This window comes from Eurypyga helias, unplaced genomic scaffold (assembly GCF_000690775.1).
Source record: "Eurypyga helias isolate BGI_N326 unplaced genomic scaffold, ASM69077v1 scaffold19040, whole genome shotgun sequence".
Lineage (NCBI taxonomy): Eukaryota > Metazoa > Chordata > Aves > Eurypygiformes > Eurypygidae > Eurypyga > Eurypyga helias.
In genome coordinates, this window is record NW_010224058.1 from 10,105 (window position 1) to 27,277 (window position 17,173).

The 17,173-nt window shown below is 42.0% G+C and overlaps 1 protein-coding gene across 1 annotated transcript in view; it reads right to left on the minus strand.

Moving 5' to 3' along the window:
• AP4E1 (adaptor-related protein complex 4, epsilon 1 subunit) overlaps positions 1–17,173 on the minus strand; it is a 20,864-nt gene that overhangs the window by 256 nt on the left and 3,435 nt on the right. Inside the window, exons 5-20 of the mRNA XM_010160327.1 lie at positions 15,478–15,599; positions 14,501–14,660; positions 13,813–13,979; positions 13,120–13,193; positions 11,428–11,550; positions 11,229–11,338; positions 10,816–10,955; positions 9,344–9,456; positions 9,080–9,198; positions 8,072–8,374; positions 7,331–7,445; positions 4,826–4,961; positions 3,486–3,741; positions 2,329–2,895; positions 1,302–1,486; positions 325–482 (exon numbers count right to left, since the gene is read on the minus strand). Coding sequence (XP_010158629.1) covers positions 325–482; positions 1,302–1,486; positions 2,329–2,895; positions 3,486–3,741; positions 4,826–4,961; positions 7,331–7,445; positions 8,072–8,374; positions 9,080–9,198; positions 9,344–9,456; positions 10,816–10,955; positions 11,229–11,338; positions 11,428–11,550; positions 13,120–13,193; positions 13,813–13,979; positions 14,501–14,660; positions 15,478–15,599 — 2,848 coding nt within the window. The remainder of the gene's footprint in view (positions 1–324; positions 483–1,301; positions 1,487–2,328; positions 2,896–3,485; positions 3,742–4,825; positions 4,962–7,330; positions 7,446–8,071; positions 8,375–9,079; positions 9,199–9,343; positions 9,457–10,815; positions 10,956–11,228; positions 11,339–11,427; positions 11,551–13,119; positions 13,194–13,812; positions 13,980–14,500; positions 14,661–15,477; positions 15,600–17,173) is intronic.

A 17,173-nucleotide genomic window follows, 5' to 3' on the forward strand; every position in this document is an offset into this window, starting at 1 on the left:
CAACACGTCACCACAAAGCACGCCTCCTGCATGCAATCCCACCTTCCTGTGTGGCACACAGCTTCATTCCCATCTTTCTCACCTCTCCAAAACTCACAGCAGGACAGTTTGCTCCCTTGTAACACTTCCTGTTTGCTGCACACTTCATGTCAACCTTCACACAGACCCCAGTAAGGCAAACTAAGTCCTTAGGGCAGCGTTCTGGTGATTACTATGCTCCTGAAGCTTTCCCTGCTTTAAACTCCGAGCTACCTGATTCCATGCACTTGTTTTCCTGGGACAAATTACAGGTTGTCAGCAACCTTACAGCACACTTCCCCTCACCTATAATGTCAACCACGTGGAGTTTCAGGTTCTGCCGCAGTGTATTCAGAGCTGCCGAGAGGGAACCCTGAGACGGTGACATCTTCAGGTTCTGTTTCACATCATTGGAAAGGGACAACCACAGCTTCCCAAAGGCTTCTGTAGTCATTTCCATTGGCCTACAAACAAGTTCATCACAGGGCTTAGCAAAGTGAGATGCATTATTCAGAACATATTCAGTCTCTATAAAAAAAAAATCTGGAAGGAACTGGACAATAGAGCAATAAGCAAATACAGATTAAACAAACCCCTCCTCTTCCCAGCTTAACATTTTGAAAAAGTTTCTATTCTGTCCTCTTGATTTCTAAATTTAAAAACAACATACATTATTCTACGTAAATGGAAGACCAAAGTGAACGGCCTTGAGAAACCTGCCCCCTGAAAGAGGTGACACGAGTTCAACGAGAGGTAAGCTTTGCTGTGGTGAACCAGGTGGATTTCACTGTAAAAGAGAAAAGCCACCTGGAAAAAGAACATTCGCTTTTGTAACTCTGAAATTCAACGCAGTGTTCAGAAATGAAAAGAAGGAGCTTTCTTCTTCCCCTGCGAAAGCTGTCAGCCTTCTCCCAGAACGCAGAGGGCCCCACTCGAGTCACTTGTTTGACACGTTTGTATTACGCTGTATTTTAAACCAGCCCTTCTCCTCCCTCCGTCGGGGTGGCCTCCTCACAAAAGCGTTTGGCAGTTCAAGCCTATTCTACCCTGCAGCTACTGTCAGTATTCCCACAGGATTTGTACTTTTTCCGGGAGGTTTTCCCCTTTTTTGTAAGTGTATAAATAACCATTTACTATCTTTAACAGTCACCTCAATTGGATAAAAATCAGATGCTCAAGATGAAGCCTTATGTTTTCATAATCAATACCCAAACCACCCTGCCCTTCTCTTACACTCGTGTGAGTACGCGCACTTTTAAAAAACTGTGGCTTCTTTTAGTTACCTGATGAAGTCCAACAACGACAGAGCAACCGAAAATTCAAGGCGCGTTTCCACCTCCGACTGGTACTTAACAGAGCCAGGAAGAACTCCCTGTGTACAGATTTTGTCCATCCACACGCGTTTCTGACAACGTTCCACGCTTTGAGCTTCAATTACAGGAAACTGGTAGGTGGGACTCTCCAGCATCTAGGTGAGTTGTGAAAAGCAATGCAGAATGAGAGTCTGGCTGTCAAGGTGGGCAAGTGGCTAAGACTATAAAACCGTGTGAGTTCCTTCTATTTCAATTGATTTTTCTTGGACTGTTTGGCAAGTGAGCAGCACTACCACTCCTCAGCTCTCAGCGAGGATAAACCAATCGTTAACAGCTACGGAAGTTCGGTGAGGATTAACATACTGGAGGGATTTATCTCTTTCTGCCAATTGGTTTCCCTCCCTCCTCCACATGCAACATACCCCAAGCTATGTGCTAAAAGCAAGAAATTGAGAAATCACCCCGAATCGATGCCACAGCAGCTCTGATTCAAGCCAGGAATGGGAAGGAAGGAGACTTCATAACCAATTAGCAGTTCCGTGATTAAGTCCCAAAAAAAAAAAACCCATTCTGCTTAATTCTCTTTATCCACTTAGCACCTGAGTCTCTCCGAGGTTTCATAATCCTGTGTTACTGTCAGCAAAATCCATGGATAGTCATGCCAACGGGCAATTCCTAAAGAGCTTTCCAATGATTTAAGTGGTTTCGGTCAAGACAGTCACATGCTTTTACCAGCCACAGTTAAATCCCAGATGTCAAAAAGCAAACTGACCGACTCCCCTCCCCCATCAACTGAGTGCAGGAGAATCGGAATGAAACGTGACTGATGCTTAGTATTGGTACTTCTTTCATGGCCCTTCAGGATGGGTGTTTTAAGGAAATGCTTTGGGAAAAGGGCAGGGCTATCACATTAACCCAAACATTGCACACTTCAATGCAAGCGAAAAGCAAGAAGTTCCAAGCAAATTTGAAATATAATGGAAACGGAGTCTCTCACCTGAAAATGCTCTGTTTCTTCAAACACTAAGTTCACAGCATTCAGTGCAGAAGTGGCTTTGTTTGAAAGAAAAACGGTGAGCAACAGAGAATCACCTGTCCACACCTTGCAGAAATACAGCGCTAGGGCCTCGCTCTGACAAAGTTCCGCTACTTCAGAGTGAGCGAGATCTTCTAGCTCTTCCGGTAAGGAAGGGACCAACGGGGTTTGCCTGGCGCTGTCGCGTCGAGCACTTGAAGAAGGCTGAAAAATCTCAATATTGCTATCGGCAAACAAAGACGACTGCGAGAGCCTGCTACCTGAAAGTCTGTCATCCAGCCCAGGTTTTTTTGGGGACTGAGGTGTTTCAAATGCTAAATTATCCTCTAAAACATCTGAAGAACAGAGGGAGGTTTTCTGTAACATTGGGTGTGTATTTCCCTCACAGTCTTCCGCGTTAGGATCAAGTAAGGGACCAAACTCTGAAGCAGCACTATTCTGGAAGTCTAACACCTCCTCACTATTCTGAGTTTCATTTATCTTTGATTTTCTTTTGAACTTCTGGGTAGCTGTGTCTGTCTTCCCCATCTGAAAAGGAAAAAAAAGGAAAAAAAGCAGGTGGGGAGGTTTCTAGCAACCAGCTGTGTAACAGCATGGAACGGAGTGAGCGAGGACAACAATGACCAAGGGATCGGGTCAGACGACAAATAAAAACAGACTCTTATGGTGCCAGTCTTGAAAAGATTACCAGATTGTGAGGTCTTTAATGTTCCACACATTACCGTCCATAAATTAAAAGTGGTCTTGACACAGGGCGACAAACTGTAAGCCTTACGGCCAAATGAAGGCTAAGAGGTCTGCAAAGTTGGGCCAAGGAACAACTGTTAGGGAAAACGGACTAAAACTTGAAGCGCAACGCGTAAGCTTCAAATGGAAGTTTCTAGTCAGTGAATCAGCTCTGCTCCAGAGGTTGCTGCACCAAGTAGTATCCAACCCATTTCATGTTCCTAACAAATTATCAGAGTACAACAGTAATTTTCAACAGTTTTTCAATGACTCGGGGAGTTTCACCTTGTTTTACCACATGAATTCGATCCCCACTTGCACATAAACATATGCAATTGTAAATAAGGTAATGTATCAACTTTAAACTGGGAAGTCTCCAAAGAATTCCTTACCAGACTGACACCGGCACTGGATCCCAGCCCAATGAACAAAGTCGATGCCAACTGCTGCTTCTCTTGGTCTTCTGCAGAGAGGCCGGCGTCTTGGTCAGACCGCAGCGCGGGAGGCTCACCCACCTGTCCTGCTAACAAGCTCCCGCAAGAAACAGCTGGTGGCTCCTTTCCTTCCCCTACTTTGTTCTCTTTCTTGGGAAGATAGCCCTCTTTTCCCCACAGCTTGCGTACCCCCTCAAGCTTCAGAGTATTTGTCCTAAAAAGGCAAACGAAAAAGCAGGGTCAACCGTGTGCACGTCACGCCCACAGAAACACAGCAACACGCTAAGCACCACTCACAGCTTCGGTACTCCGACATCCACGGCGAGGAGTGGAGTATCAACGAGCACTTTTGCATCTGCACAGAGTTCGGTGTCAGCAACAGCATCCACTGCTCTAACACACCCCACAAATGCAAGCTCGGTCCAGGCTGTATAGTCCTAAGTGCAGACACCCGCAGCCAGCAGCAGGCTCTGCCTGCCAACTCCCTCCAGTTTCAGATTACATTTATAACCTACTGGAATTATTTTTTAAAAGTGAATACAAGGCATATGGAATCTACCTTTCTCCCCAGGAGAAATATTCTGGGACTCTCTAAATATACTTATTTATCTAACTATACTTAAAGTATGGTGCTGATTCCTTAAAAAATAAGTTAGAGACTGAAAATTTGCGGAGACCTAGAACACATGGTTATTTCTTATGAGAAATTTTGATGTTTTCAGGCAGCCTGAGCTCCAGCAGAAGTTAACTCAACAGACACAGGCTAAATGCTGCAAGCCTCACCCAAATCTTCTTACACAAACTGGTCAAAGAATCTGAAAAAGCTTCCAAAGTTTCCTACATAGGAATTTACCAGTGTAAATGGAGTTATTAGTTTGTATGAAATGACGGACATGGAATTTATTTGTAATGTTCTAAAACTTAAAGTGTCTTACACTCACTTTTCTCTAAAAAAGCTTCCTTCAAAGGCACATTAAGCCCATAAGAAGTAAGCATAGCCTGTAGGAATAACAAGGGAGACAGAGGAAGGAAGTACTTAATCATGTAATCATCAGGTAACCCTGTCCCAGTTTCACTGCTTTAGCTATCACTTCATCTGCAGTTGGTGAAGAAAAGGGGGAAAGAACAGTCTAACTGCATTAGCTTTTTTCCTAGACGCTGTCTGAATTTCTTCTCAGAGGAGAGAGGTGTCCAGGTCCAACTGCACCCTGTTCAGCTGCGTGTAAAGCAGCAAAGGCACAACACTGACAAGAGCAGAAGCTGAAATGTGCTTCATCGCAAAACACCAAGTAACTCACTCTTTATGCCCTGTCTCAGCACTGTTACCAGACGTATCAGAACCAAAAGATAAACCAGTGGGGGACTGTCTGCCGGTGACACCAGATGAGGACACGCTTGAAGTAAACGACAATCCATAAGGTTCAAAATTCAGAGCTGCAAGACACAAAGTTACAATGAGGCATAAAAAGGTAAGAAGGAAATCAGTTTTCTGAAAACAGACATGCTGTGGCGCATGAAATGAAGCGGAAACAGCGACTTCAGAGTAGCACTAAACATCTGCCGATGCTTAGCATTTGTAGACAGAAGCACTGTACTGGATCAAAGCTCTGATGTGAGCTTTGCCATTTGCCCGTGAGCCTAAATAACACTTGGGAGTCCATAGTTACGCCCATATATCACAAGCTGCTTTCCAATGTGCTTGCCACCTCGGGTGACAAATCATTTTCTCCAAGATTTGCCAATCAGGGCTCAGAACCAGCCTCTTTATCTGTGCTTTACAGATCAAAATGCATTTTGAATAGTTTCTAAGAACTGTTTTGGACATAAAGAGCCATTGCTATGTACGAAGCAGCACAGACTCTCCTCTGCAGCCCTGGAACCATCAAAGGGTGCAGCAAAAAAACCCAGTCTTACACTTCCTTCTTCCCAAAGGGAAGCAGCAGGGCAAAGCTGTTGGGCACCTGGGATGAGAGAAATCTCCTGATGAAGGAGGAGGCAGTGCTACGGAAGCGTCCTGTCCCATGAAGGAGCAAGAAGGAACAGAGATCCAAGGGGCTTTGTGATAAACAGCATCCACAAAGATATTCAAACACTCCCAACCCATGAGTTTAGTTATCTATAAACAAAAGAATTTCAATAAACTCAGGAACCTTCTAGGTTATTTCTACCTCACCTATAACTTACCTCCTACAACATTTATGAACCAGTGGGAAATGCTAACCAGTGCCTGGCATTACTGAGAAAAACAAGCAATTCCTAACCTGGTTCCTACAACGGCTTCCCGGCAGAATCCTAAGAGCCCGGCAGAACCCTAAGAGCCCGGCAGGCACCAGAGCGCTAAATGGATGCTCTTCAGCAGCAAAGATCAGTAATTTCATTCCCAGCACCTCACTATGAAGCACTGTTAGGAGCTCAATCTGACATACAGTAGATGGTGTCCCTCATGGGACTTTCCATGCATGGAAAAAATACTCAGTTTCAACATGTTTGACCGTGTTCGACATTTCTCCACCAAAATTCTGAACTTTATCGCAGTTTTAAAGTGGAGGCTGTAGATGTGATACTCTCAATTTATAATTACCTCAGAAAGTCTTAAATTCTGCCAAGCTACACATGCAAGCAAATAGACAATATTATTCATTGCATGCATTAACCTGTAGTCACAATCTTCTCTAAAAAAAAAAAAAAAAACACCACATTTAATTGCAGATAAATCCTCATACAAGACTCATTCTTGTAATTCCTAAACAGTAAAGCAAAGCTGAGGAGTGTTTTAGAAAACATTTCCAGCCTCAGATCAGAGGGCTGGAGCACCTCTCCTGTCATGAAAGGCTGCGGGAATTGCGCTTGTTCAGCCTGGAGAAGAGCAGGCTCCAGGGAGACCTTATAGCCCCTTCCAGTGCCTGAAGGGGCTACAAGGAAGCTGGGGGGGGACTTTTTACAAGGGCCTGTAGTGACAGGACAAGGGGTGACGGGTTTAAATTGAAAGTGGGGAGGTTTAGATTAGATATCAGGAAGAAATTCTTCCTGGAGAGGGTGAGGAGGCACTGGGACAGGTTGCCCAGAGAAGCTGTGGATGCCCCATCCCTGGAAGTGTCCAAGGCCAGGCTGGATGAGGCTTGGAGCAACCTGGTCTAGTGGAGGGTGTCCCTGCCCATGGCAGGGGGCAGGGGGTTGGAACTAGATGATCTTTAAGGTCCCTTCCAACTCAAACCATTCTGTGATTCTAAGATTTTCAGAGTGAATCATTCAGAAATGTCTAAAATAAATCCTTATCCAACTGGCTATAATAAAGTAAACCAGTATTTCTATGGGGGGAAAAAAAAAAGTAAACAAAATGAATGCACTAGAGATAAAGTTTTGTGTATTTTTAAATAAATAAAAGCACTCTTACCTGTAGCTACACTAGGTAAGCAAAGTAAGATTTGTGTCATGAAATAAGTCCACGATGGTTATTACCGCAATCTACACTTCCACAGCCAAGACTAAGTGCTCAGTAGAGTAAAGGTAGGAACCCTTTTGCTTCCATTTTAATAATCCCCATAAATTTCAAATCCTACAGACCAGCAGAGACTACAGTTAAACAAACATTCTCATCTGCACAGCAGCCACCTACCATAAATGAACGACTTACACCAGCCAGAGAGATGTGGAACTACATCTCCTCTGAACTTAGCTAGGACTACAGGCGTATTGAGATGACCTTACTTTAAGAAATAATATTAGCTGTACACTTAACTTGTTTGTTAATACTACCAGGTCATTTCCCAACTATTTAATAAATGCAGTAAACTAACAGTCACCTTTTTCCTGAGAAAGCTTCTCCTCTTGTCTCTGGTGATGAGGTTTATAAGGTGCTGCACCACGACCGAGTCCCTCAGCCACAAACCCGTCCAGAAAAGATAAGGAAGCGTCTACCTACACAGAATTAAGAAAAGTGAGAAAACAAGGAAAAAATTTTCTACACATGAGCCTGCTGTTACCAGAAGAACATTGTGTCTTATCAGCAAATCAGGGACTTCTGTCACCTCTCCCCTATCTACTCTGTATTAACAGAAATTGTTCAGCAAGTATGCTGAAACAGACTTCAAGCTAGCGACTTGTAACTTAAACTCTTCTGCTATTGTGGGTTTTTTTTGTCTAAACAAGAAAAAAAAAAAAGGGGGGAATAAAAGGCAGAGTGGAGTTTCCCCCAAACTGTTGATCCGACCTTTGTATGAAAATACTGAATTAAAAAAACAAACTCAAAAACCTCAGCAATACCAATACTATTTTCCATCATTTGTTATGGGTATTTCAGTTTCAGGATCACTAGTTTCTGAATAGGAGGCAAGCCCTTTGAATTAAAAAGCAGTACCGTGACACCAAAGCAGGCCCGACTTGTCTTTAAGACAAAAGGCAACGAAAAAAATAAATCAGCGGATGATTCATCTCCAGTCAGAACTGTCAATCATCATTCACCTTGAAACCAGTTTTTAACCAAAATACTCAACCCTCGAGGTTGAACTGAGGCAAGAGGTTGAGGAAGAACACACAGGGCTTACCACCAGGTCATTGCAACTAGCATCAAAGGGAAGCAAGTTTTTCATCAGTGCTTTGTCTTCAGACAGACGCTTCAGCTCAAAGGCAGACTGTCTCAGGCAGGTATCTAGGGAGGTGCTGAATTCCTGGATTAGTCTGTCAACTGTTTTGGAAGAGGGGGCGCGTGACGCGATCTTGGTGACGGCAGCCATTATCCAGACTTTAGTTTCAGAAGTAACACAAGTCTTCTTCAGCAGGCTGTGCAGCTTTGTCAGAATGACCTCCGGGTCAACATCCGTGACAAGGCTGGAATATTCCCCCAACACCTACCCTCAAAGAACAGACGAGACACGCATTTAGTCACGCACAGCGGCGCCTCCCGTTCTGAAATTAGAACGTAGCACTAAGTAACATCACAACAAAATCCACCTCACGGTCAAGAAACTATTCTTTACAGATGTTCCAAAGCATTTATCATTCGGTGTTTTAAATGTCACAGGCTTGAAATGACCTGTTTTACCTCCAACTTTTAGCTTCTTAAAAAGCAAGCAGCTGTCTCGAGAGGAAAGCTAAACACGGCAATGTTTACAGGCAGACAAAACGTGGTTTGCTCATACTGCAACCTCTTCCTTGGGTGGAAGCAGAAGCTTAGCCAGGTAACAGACAAATACCAGCACAGCACTTGGTCAGTGGCCTGCAGGGCTAAATATGCGTCTCACAACCACATCTGGCCTAATCCTGATGAAGTCAGAAAGGTTCTCAGCAGGCAGCCTCATGGGGCTGCTAAGCCATTCCAATAGCCACCTGCCTTCAAGGGACCAAGTCAGCTTTTCCACAAATTACAAGCTAAGCAGTCCTTGGGCACAAAAAGAGGTCACTAAAACCAGATTTCAGCATATTATCTTGACTTCAAGTTAAACCAGAGTATTCATGACTAGAAATAAAAGTTTTAAATATTTATTACAAACAGCACCACCTTTGGCAGTTTCCTTATATATGTGTATTCTATTCTGACCATGTGTTTACCTTACCCAACTCATAACTTGAAGGAATTTCTGTGGATACAGTGCTCCTTCCTCTTCAAGTAAGGCTAGGTAAGACTGTACTGCATACACCCGTAGCTGATAGTCTTCTTTTCCATCATCAAACCCTAGACAGAAAACAGTACACACTTTGCTGAAACACAAGTAACACCTCCCACCAAACACCTCAAAGTGCATTATAATAAAAAAAAAAAAAGCCAGATGATGAAGGAACACGTCTAATTGTTCAGAGCATTTTGAGGAGTTACTCACCCTCAGCCAACAGCCTCAGAAAGTTGTTTGGGATATCAGGATGCACAACATCACCTCCAACAGAAAACACAGAGTTCATTGTTTGCATGAACCACTCATTGCCAGGAGCATATGTGTCCAGGTGTTAAGGAACAGAGTGCTAAGGCCTAACTTTCTCTTTAGTGTGATTCCTAAGGAAACACTTTCCACAAATCAGCTACCCACCTCGCTCTCCCCGGTAAACTGGGGGTCTGACGGTCAAATATCAGCTCAATCTAACCGAAGAGGAAATATTCCTCTATCTTTCATAAAGTGCTTCCTGTGAAGTTCAGGAAGCCAGGTTGGGAAGTCATAAGTTACTGCCCCGTGGGAAAAGCCTGTGCCATAACTCAACAGCTATCCATCACGTGCAATTTGGTGGCTCATCAATCAATGCATCCCAAACTGTGCATGAAGAAGTGCCTGCAAGAGCGTAAGTAGACTTCACACAGTAGGAACAGACATGTTCATGCAAGGATTTAGCACCGGAAACCTGTCCTACTGTACTTTAAGTTCACACTTGTTCTGTGCTAGTTTCCAGCATCCCCTTTGGAGTTTGTTTACCCAACATCACTTGATCAATGACAAAGCAGCTGTTCTTTTCAGCAGTGTTTTGCTTGATTTACTGAGGAAAAAAAAAAAAATTCTGAATTCCTCCACAGAAAGCAACACTGCTTTTTTTATATATTTAAAGTTGGATCAGCCTTTGCTAACTTCGGAAGCTAGCTCCTGCCTTCCCTCAAATAAATCCTGAAAACGCACACTTACTGAATGGAAATTTCCAACAGTATGGGAACATTAATATTATTGTCTTGTTCTTCCAGAGGGCATGACACCACTGCTTTTGTTTTGAACACTAGTCCCCGTTCCCAGCAGTGTACACAAAGGATGGTAAGGTTATGAACAGCTTACAACTCAAATTATCAGACAAGAGCACATATAGAAACTCAGGCAATGGCAAGTCTAACAGCAACGTCCACCACGTGCCAAATCATCACTCCCATCTTTATGGCACAGTTAAAGAATCTTTTCTTCAGTTCTGTGGGAGTGTGTTATTCTTAAAATCCATACACCAACCAAGAGTCCTCTGATAGGAAGATCACTCCCACAATTACAGCACAGCACTCAGCGTAGCGCTGAGGCACCTGTCTCCGTGCAGGGGTGTAAGACTTCAAAGTTTTAATCCAAAACCACAAGGTTCTAATGCTAAACTCCAAAGCCAAAATGAAGTATTTTGAGTGTCATTACTTTCTTTCAGTGAAACACAAGAAACACTGTGGCCATCTCTGTATGCACCTCCATCTGCCTTTTTTTTTTTTTTTTTTTTTTTTGCAATCCAAAGAGTGGAAAGCACAGCCGTAACTCCCAAAGGTCATGAAAGATACTCTGAAAGGTACAGATGGTACATGTGCCGGAGCTCTGAACTCCCACGTTTCAGAAAAATAAAAGGATATTTCTCAGCTAGTTCTGCTATTTTGCCAACTAACTTGATGATAGTATATTCTTCTTTGCTTTCTTTTAAGTAGTCAAGCATCTTCTGAACTATGACAACTACATTCTGTCCATTTGTAATTCTGTAGAGAAGCTCTAAAGTCTGAAAGAGAAAGGAAAAAAAAGTATTCAACTGGCTCTGCTGACTCAGAAAAAAAAAAAAGGGAAGCAGGCAAACAAACACTTCAGTATGATGCCAAATCGAGCAACTCTATTTGGCAAGTCTTACATGAAATACACTGCTTATCTACATAGCCTGTCACACGGTTTGTAAAAAAAAACGAGTCACAACGCGCCTTTTCCGCTACTCATCTTGGAAAACCTCTCACCCATCCTAAAAATTAACTTAAGTCTTGATGTTTAAAAATTCACTGACCTCCCTTTTGATGATGGGATCTGGATGGTCCAGGCATTCAATTATTGTCATCTGGTGCTGAAGTGCCAGACTAGGATCCTGCTGGATGACATAGGTCAGAGCCTTTAAACCTAGAATATAAGCGATTCAAAGTGATATACGAGAGTGTATACTGCTATGAGCAAATTAAAAACACCTTCATGGAATCAGGAATCCTTACCTAAATATTTCAAATTAATTTTGGGTGACAAAACAAATTTTCCAATGCACTTGGCAGCCTTTTCAAGTAGTTCAGATTTGGGATAAATTGTATAAATTGTTTGGACACATTCAAACAAGATGGCTGCAGGGAGGGAAAGACACATAATTAATGTGTATTTAATACTTCTATAACAAATATTTAACAAGTAAACAAGTCCACTGCCTGTATCAAGAAACAGCAGTGCCGTCCCTCCCCCATCAAATCTAACCGTAGAGTACCTGCTGACATATGTAAAAGCAGGATGAAAGACTATCTCCTTCAGTATACACATATTTTTTATTAGCCTTTGTCATTGTGCCTACAGCTTCCTGTCCTTAAAAGTTCTTCCAAATTTGAAATCTTCTATAGTTGCTCAAGGGACTGGAACAGTCTTTAGAAAGTCAATGGGCAACTATAAAGGATTTGAGACCAAGTATTTTTCAGTAATTCATACGATTTCTTAGCTACTACCAACAGCCAAAATCATCCCAGGAACATTCTTATTAAAAAAAAGCAGCAACCAACCTTGTATAGCAGTTTGAGAACAAGCTCGAAGGAAACTGAACAACAAACAAGAAGTTAATGAACCCTTTGTGGCAGTGATTTGGGCCAACATTCGGACCAAGTTACTCTCCCTGAGTTAACTGGCACCTAAAAATCATGATGTAATTTTCAGTCGTTCTGGTAACTAAAGTTTTATAAGAAGCTTATCATATATGAACAGAAACTACATCCCTATGCCCCTGTATAAATTGTAATAAACTGCCCACTTTGGCCCCTTAAGTGATTAAAAGAAACGTATTGAACCCTCAGCAAGCACAAACTGTCTGTGTTGTACGGCGACACACCTCCCAACATCTCCTATGTTCCTGCCTAGAGAACAGAATGAACTGAATACACCCAACGTCTGACAGATGCTCCCCCATTTATTATTTACTACAAGAGAACGCCTCCCCAAAGCTCCCCTTTTTAGTGGAACTGAAGCTTACACGATGCTTGACAAAATATGTACCAAGCAGGCAGCAGACTTCTGCACCTTTGGTCCATGTTCCCTCTTTCCCCCAATCTGTGTTCTTTTAAAAAAGTCTCAATTTTCTTCCCATTCCCTTAGCACAGGTACCTTGGCAACAACTATGGGGCTTTACTTTAACAATAAATTAACAGGGGGTTAGGCTTTATTACAGTGAAACAGTTTGACACCATCTGGGTGTGTGAGGAGGTATTAAGACCTGGGCAGGGGAATGAAAAGAAAAATCCAAATAGAAAAGGCAAAGAAAAATCCAAGAAAAATCCCTGAGCAGGGAAAAGACTACCCAAGCATTCCTAATGCACAGAGGTGGATCACTAGGATTTTTCTTTTACCATTTATGTCAACTTAGGCAGTATTCAGTACAAGCTTTCATGAGGAAGCTGCCTTTCTATATTCCAGGCAAGGACAATGCAAACATAGTCCAGATGAATTCCCAGTAAATGTTTCACTGCAATGATAAAAAACGTGCTGTGCAGCAACATGTTATCACCTTCCAATCTGCTAGTTGGACACGTCAGAATACAGCTGTTGTTTACGAAGAATGTAATTAGCTTTTGAAAAAGTACTGCATAAGCATTTTAGCACAACTACTCACATAGTCTTTCCAAATACTGAGAAGTACCTAAAATAACCTCACCCACCGTATGTAACATTATGATTTATCTCTGCTCTTCTTAAAGACTCATCTAGAACATCATACATCAGTTCGCTCGTCCTGTTCAACAAGAAAGAAAACACTGAAAATTATTTGCAGCCCTAACAAGCACATAGACTTGTTTTGCCAAACAGCTCAAACACTAGTACTGACATTTGTAACACAAGTTATTCACATCCAAAGATTCTCTTTAACATGGAAGAGCTCTGTGGCATGTTTCTAAATAGCACCGAGCAAAGACGTCTGCAGCCTTCAGAAGGAACACTTACTACATCACATGAATAAAACCACTTCCATCCCTGCTTGGATAAAACATAGATGAGCAGGAAAATGATCACTGACAACTCAGTCCTCAGAAAATGATGCCACTTTTAAAAATATCTTTACTCTGGATTTTTACACAGTTGCTTGGTAATCTAGCAACGGAAGTCCCAACAAAAATATGTTTCAAGCATATTCCACAATAACCCATTTTTTAGCCAACCCAGAAGCTAAGAAACTAGTTTTGCAGTTTAAAAATTATCTGCTCACTGTATTGATTAGTAACCAGCATATAATAAGTTCAACACTGAAATCCTCTTCTAAAAAAAACCACCAAACCAGAAAGCTGTCTGAGGTACAGGTCTGACTGCATGCTTTGTACCTTCGAAGTATTAATTACGGAGAAAGAGCTCGTTACCTTGGATCATCTTTTCCTAACAGCCCCAGTATCCTTAAAAGCTGAATTTGTAACCACGGAGCTGGCACGCTGTGATAGTTGAAGTCGACAGGGAGCTTTCCTCCCACCACCTGCTTCAGGATGGCGACAAAACTCTCAGTCAAGTCCTTGTATCCAGCTGAGTTTTCCTACATCATGAAAAAGAAATACAATTCCAATGGTTTGATACAGCCCCTCAAAAGTAAAAATCATGCACAACTTGAGTAAGAAAAAACCTACGCTGATGGTTTCATTTCTTTAAATCAAACTTCTGCTCTCCTCCCCCAACATATGTGAGCCCTTCACTTCGAACCTATGCTGCTCTCTCGCGCAGCTGCAGAGGGCAGGAATGGAACCCGAGGGCAACAGTCCAGAAAAGTTTACAAGCAAATTTCAGCAAACCCTTTCACACCTCTAGCTAAGGATGACAACGATGCTGAGCACTCGGATCATGGAACAAACGGACCTGTCAAGCTAAATGGAGAGCTAGCAGAAACAAACCTAACACAGATATACATAAATGCATCAATTAACTTTCCCAACCATTATAAACAAGCTTTTCCTGCTAAACTTCTGTCCAGTACACTGTGTATTGAAAATGAATACATATACACATATATGTATTAAAAATACCTCTGAAGTTCAGGTGTGCTTCTAATTCTTTGCCTACCTTAATCATTTGAAGATAAATATGCAAGGAAGCAGCCATGACTCCAGCATCCCTGTCACATAAGGCTTTCCGGAACTTGTCATGAATATGCTGGACTTGGTTAGGAGCAATGAGATAGAATTTATATAAAGCTTGAACCGCTTTTCTTCGGATAATTTCCCTGAAGAGAAACGAGATTTACCCAAAACAAAATGAAGCTGTTTGTGTATTTCAAGTACTTGCCTTAAAGCAACTGTTACTCCTAGAGCAATGCAGAATTATGTGGCCAGCTCTCCATACATCACGACTTGGAGGAGAGATGAGAACCCGTCTTAGGTATCCGATAACAAATGACTTTGCAAACACCATCGAGGTGAGGAAGTGACATAGTAGGGCTCGATGCCAGGTTGACGATTCAAAAGACTGGACACCAAATAAGCAATGAAATTGGTCACTGCTAATCTGTTGTGGTCACATGTGCAGCTCCAAAAAAAAACCTGTCTGAGCCAGTTCATTCTGCAGTTCCCTTTGTAAAGAACACAACACTCACAATGTTATCCTCTGTGTATGGCTTATTATAAAGTAAGAATCAAACAATTCACAGGCATTGATATATTTTTATCAATAAAGTTTATAGAAAGAGCTTTATTTAAAAAAGTATCAATGAAGTACATCAAGGATCCTATTCTGTTTCTCCACTTACTCTACAAACACTTCTTAAACCACATATTTGTTCAAAGGACTCCAGCAGATAAATTCAGTTACATTCACCTATCAAAACCGGTTTTGAAAAAATTAATACCCATTCAATACTCAGTCAAGAGTGAAAAGGAGACAAGAATCCAAGAGAAAAACTAGGAGAGGGACAATTTCTGAAGGTAATGATCAGAAAGACCACCTCAGAGAAAAAAAAAATCCACCAGTTTACTAAAACTACCTACAAAATTAAGTCATTCAACCATATAAGGCCACCTAAAATTCTGTAAATTAATACGTACTTAGAATGCTGGAGCTTGTCTTCTATTAGGGGAAGAACAGCTGGAATCATCTCCCGTGGAAAGATCTGGCTGACAACGGTTAATGCCATGCACACCTCCACTAGATTAGTGCTCTGTAAGTCCTGTTACAACCATTGAAAGATGACAGTTATTTTTTTTATTTAGACTTTTAAATTCTGCACAGACATACCCCAAACCTTTCACACACAGGCTGGATCCAGCCCACCTACCCAGCCCAAGCACCTAGCTGCCAGCCATCCCGTTGTCTGCTTGTGTTTGGGAAGTGTCAGCTCTCACTGAGCTAATCGGGTTCTTTTCATCTCTTGCACAGGAAGAAGGAACAGGCAGCTCCTCACACTCGTGTTACAGAACTGCATTCATATTTAAAACATACACGAGATTAATACGCAGAGCTACAATCAGTGTCTGTTTACTGAAATGGTTCATGACTGCAAAACTATTCCGAGTCCCGAGTTGGGTCAGTGGGATGAGCCACTTCTCACAGAATCCAAGAGCATTCTCTCTAGCACCCTTGATCTGGCTCAAAGAATTAAAAAAAGATTAAGATCGATAATACTGCCAACTACATATCTCTACACTAAAAGAAGACATTGTCTACTACCTAAGAAGCAAATGCAAATTACACATGATATTCTACAAAAGAAAGACTAAAAATTCAGTGCCTGTCTTAAATACAATTAAAAATAGTAGATCTAGCTCACTGTAACCTTAAACCAAAAAAGGATGGATGAATTCATGAAATACAAGACTACAATTATTTTTCAAAACAAAAGGAAGGTCTAAGATTTCCAGCTCACATCATTATTTGCTCTGGCTATTTGTCCCAGAAAGGTTTTAGTCGTCATTTTGGTTTAGTTCTTTGTGGACTCTCATTTTTTAACTTCTTTCTATATCCTTACTAGTTTCAAGTCAGATTTTCAAAAATTATAAGCCAGTTTTCAATCACAACAACAAAACGTTGGGCTTATTCAGCCTGGAGAAGAGAAGGCTCCAGGGAGACCTTACAGCCCCTTCCAATACCTGAAGGGGCTACAAGGAAGCTGGGAGGGACTTTTTACAAGGGCCTGTAGTGACAGAACAAGGGGTAACGGGTTTAAATTGAAAGTGGGGAGGTTTAGATTAGGTATCAGGGAGAAATTCTTCATGGAGAGGGTGAGGAGGCACTGGGACAGGTTGCCCAGAGAAGCTGTGGATGGCCCATCCCTGGAAGTGTCCAAGGCCAGGCTGGATGAGGCTTGGAGCAACCTGGTCTAGTGGAAGGTGTCCCTGCCCATGGCAGGGGGGTTGGAACTGGATGGTCTTTAAGGTCCCTTCCAACCCAAATCATTCTATGTGCATCATATTCAGTCTATAATTTTTGTGACTTTGGCCTACTGTAATATAAAAGTAATCATTCCGCAGAAAGAGCTGCAGTAAGCCACAGTTGCTCCACGTAAGAGGCAGTAATACAGAAGATGACACCCAAGAAATATTATGTAATCAATTTTCAGTGTCACTCCAAAGCCTATTTCCATTTTCTTTCAAAATTATAAAGGGAACTCAAAAGAAGCCAACAGATACTTGCTGTCAGCTAAAAGCGAAAGTTTACACTGAAATATGGCTCCTCCTGGAGTTGAGACTGTATGTAATTGGTACATTTTAAAAAGGAAATTTTATAGTACATCTCCTTTGATAA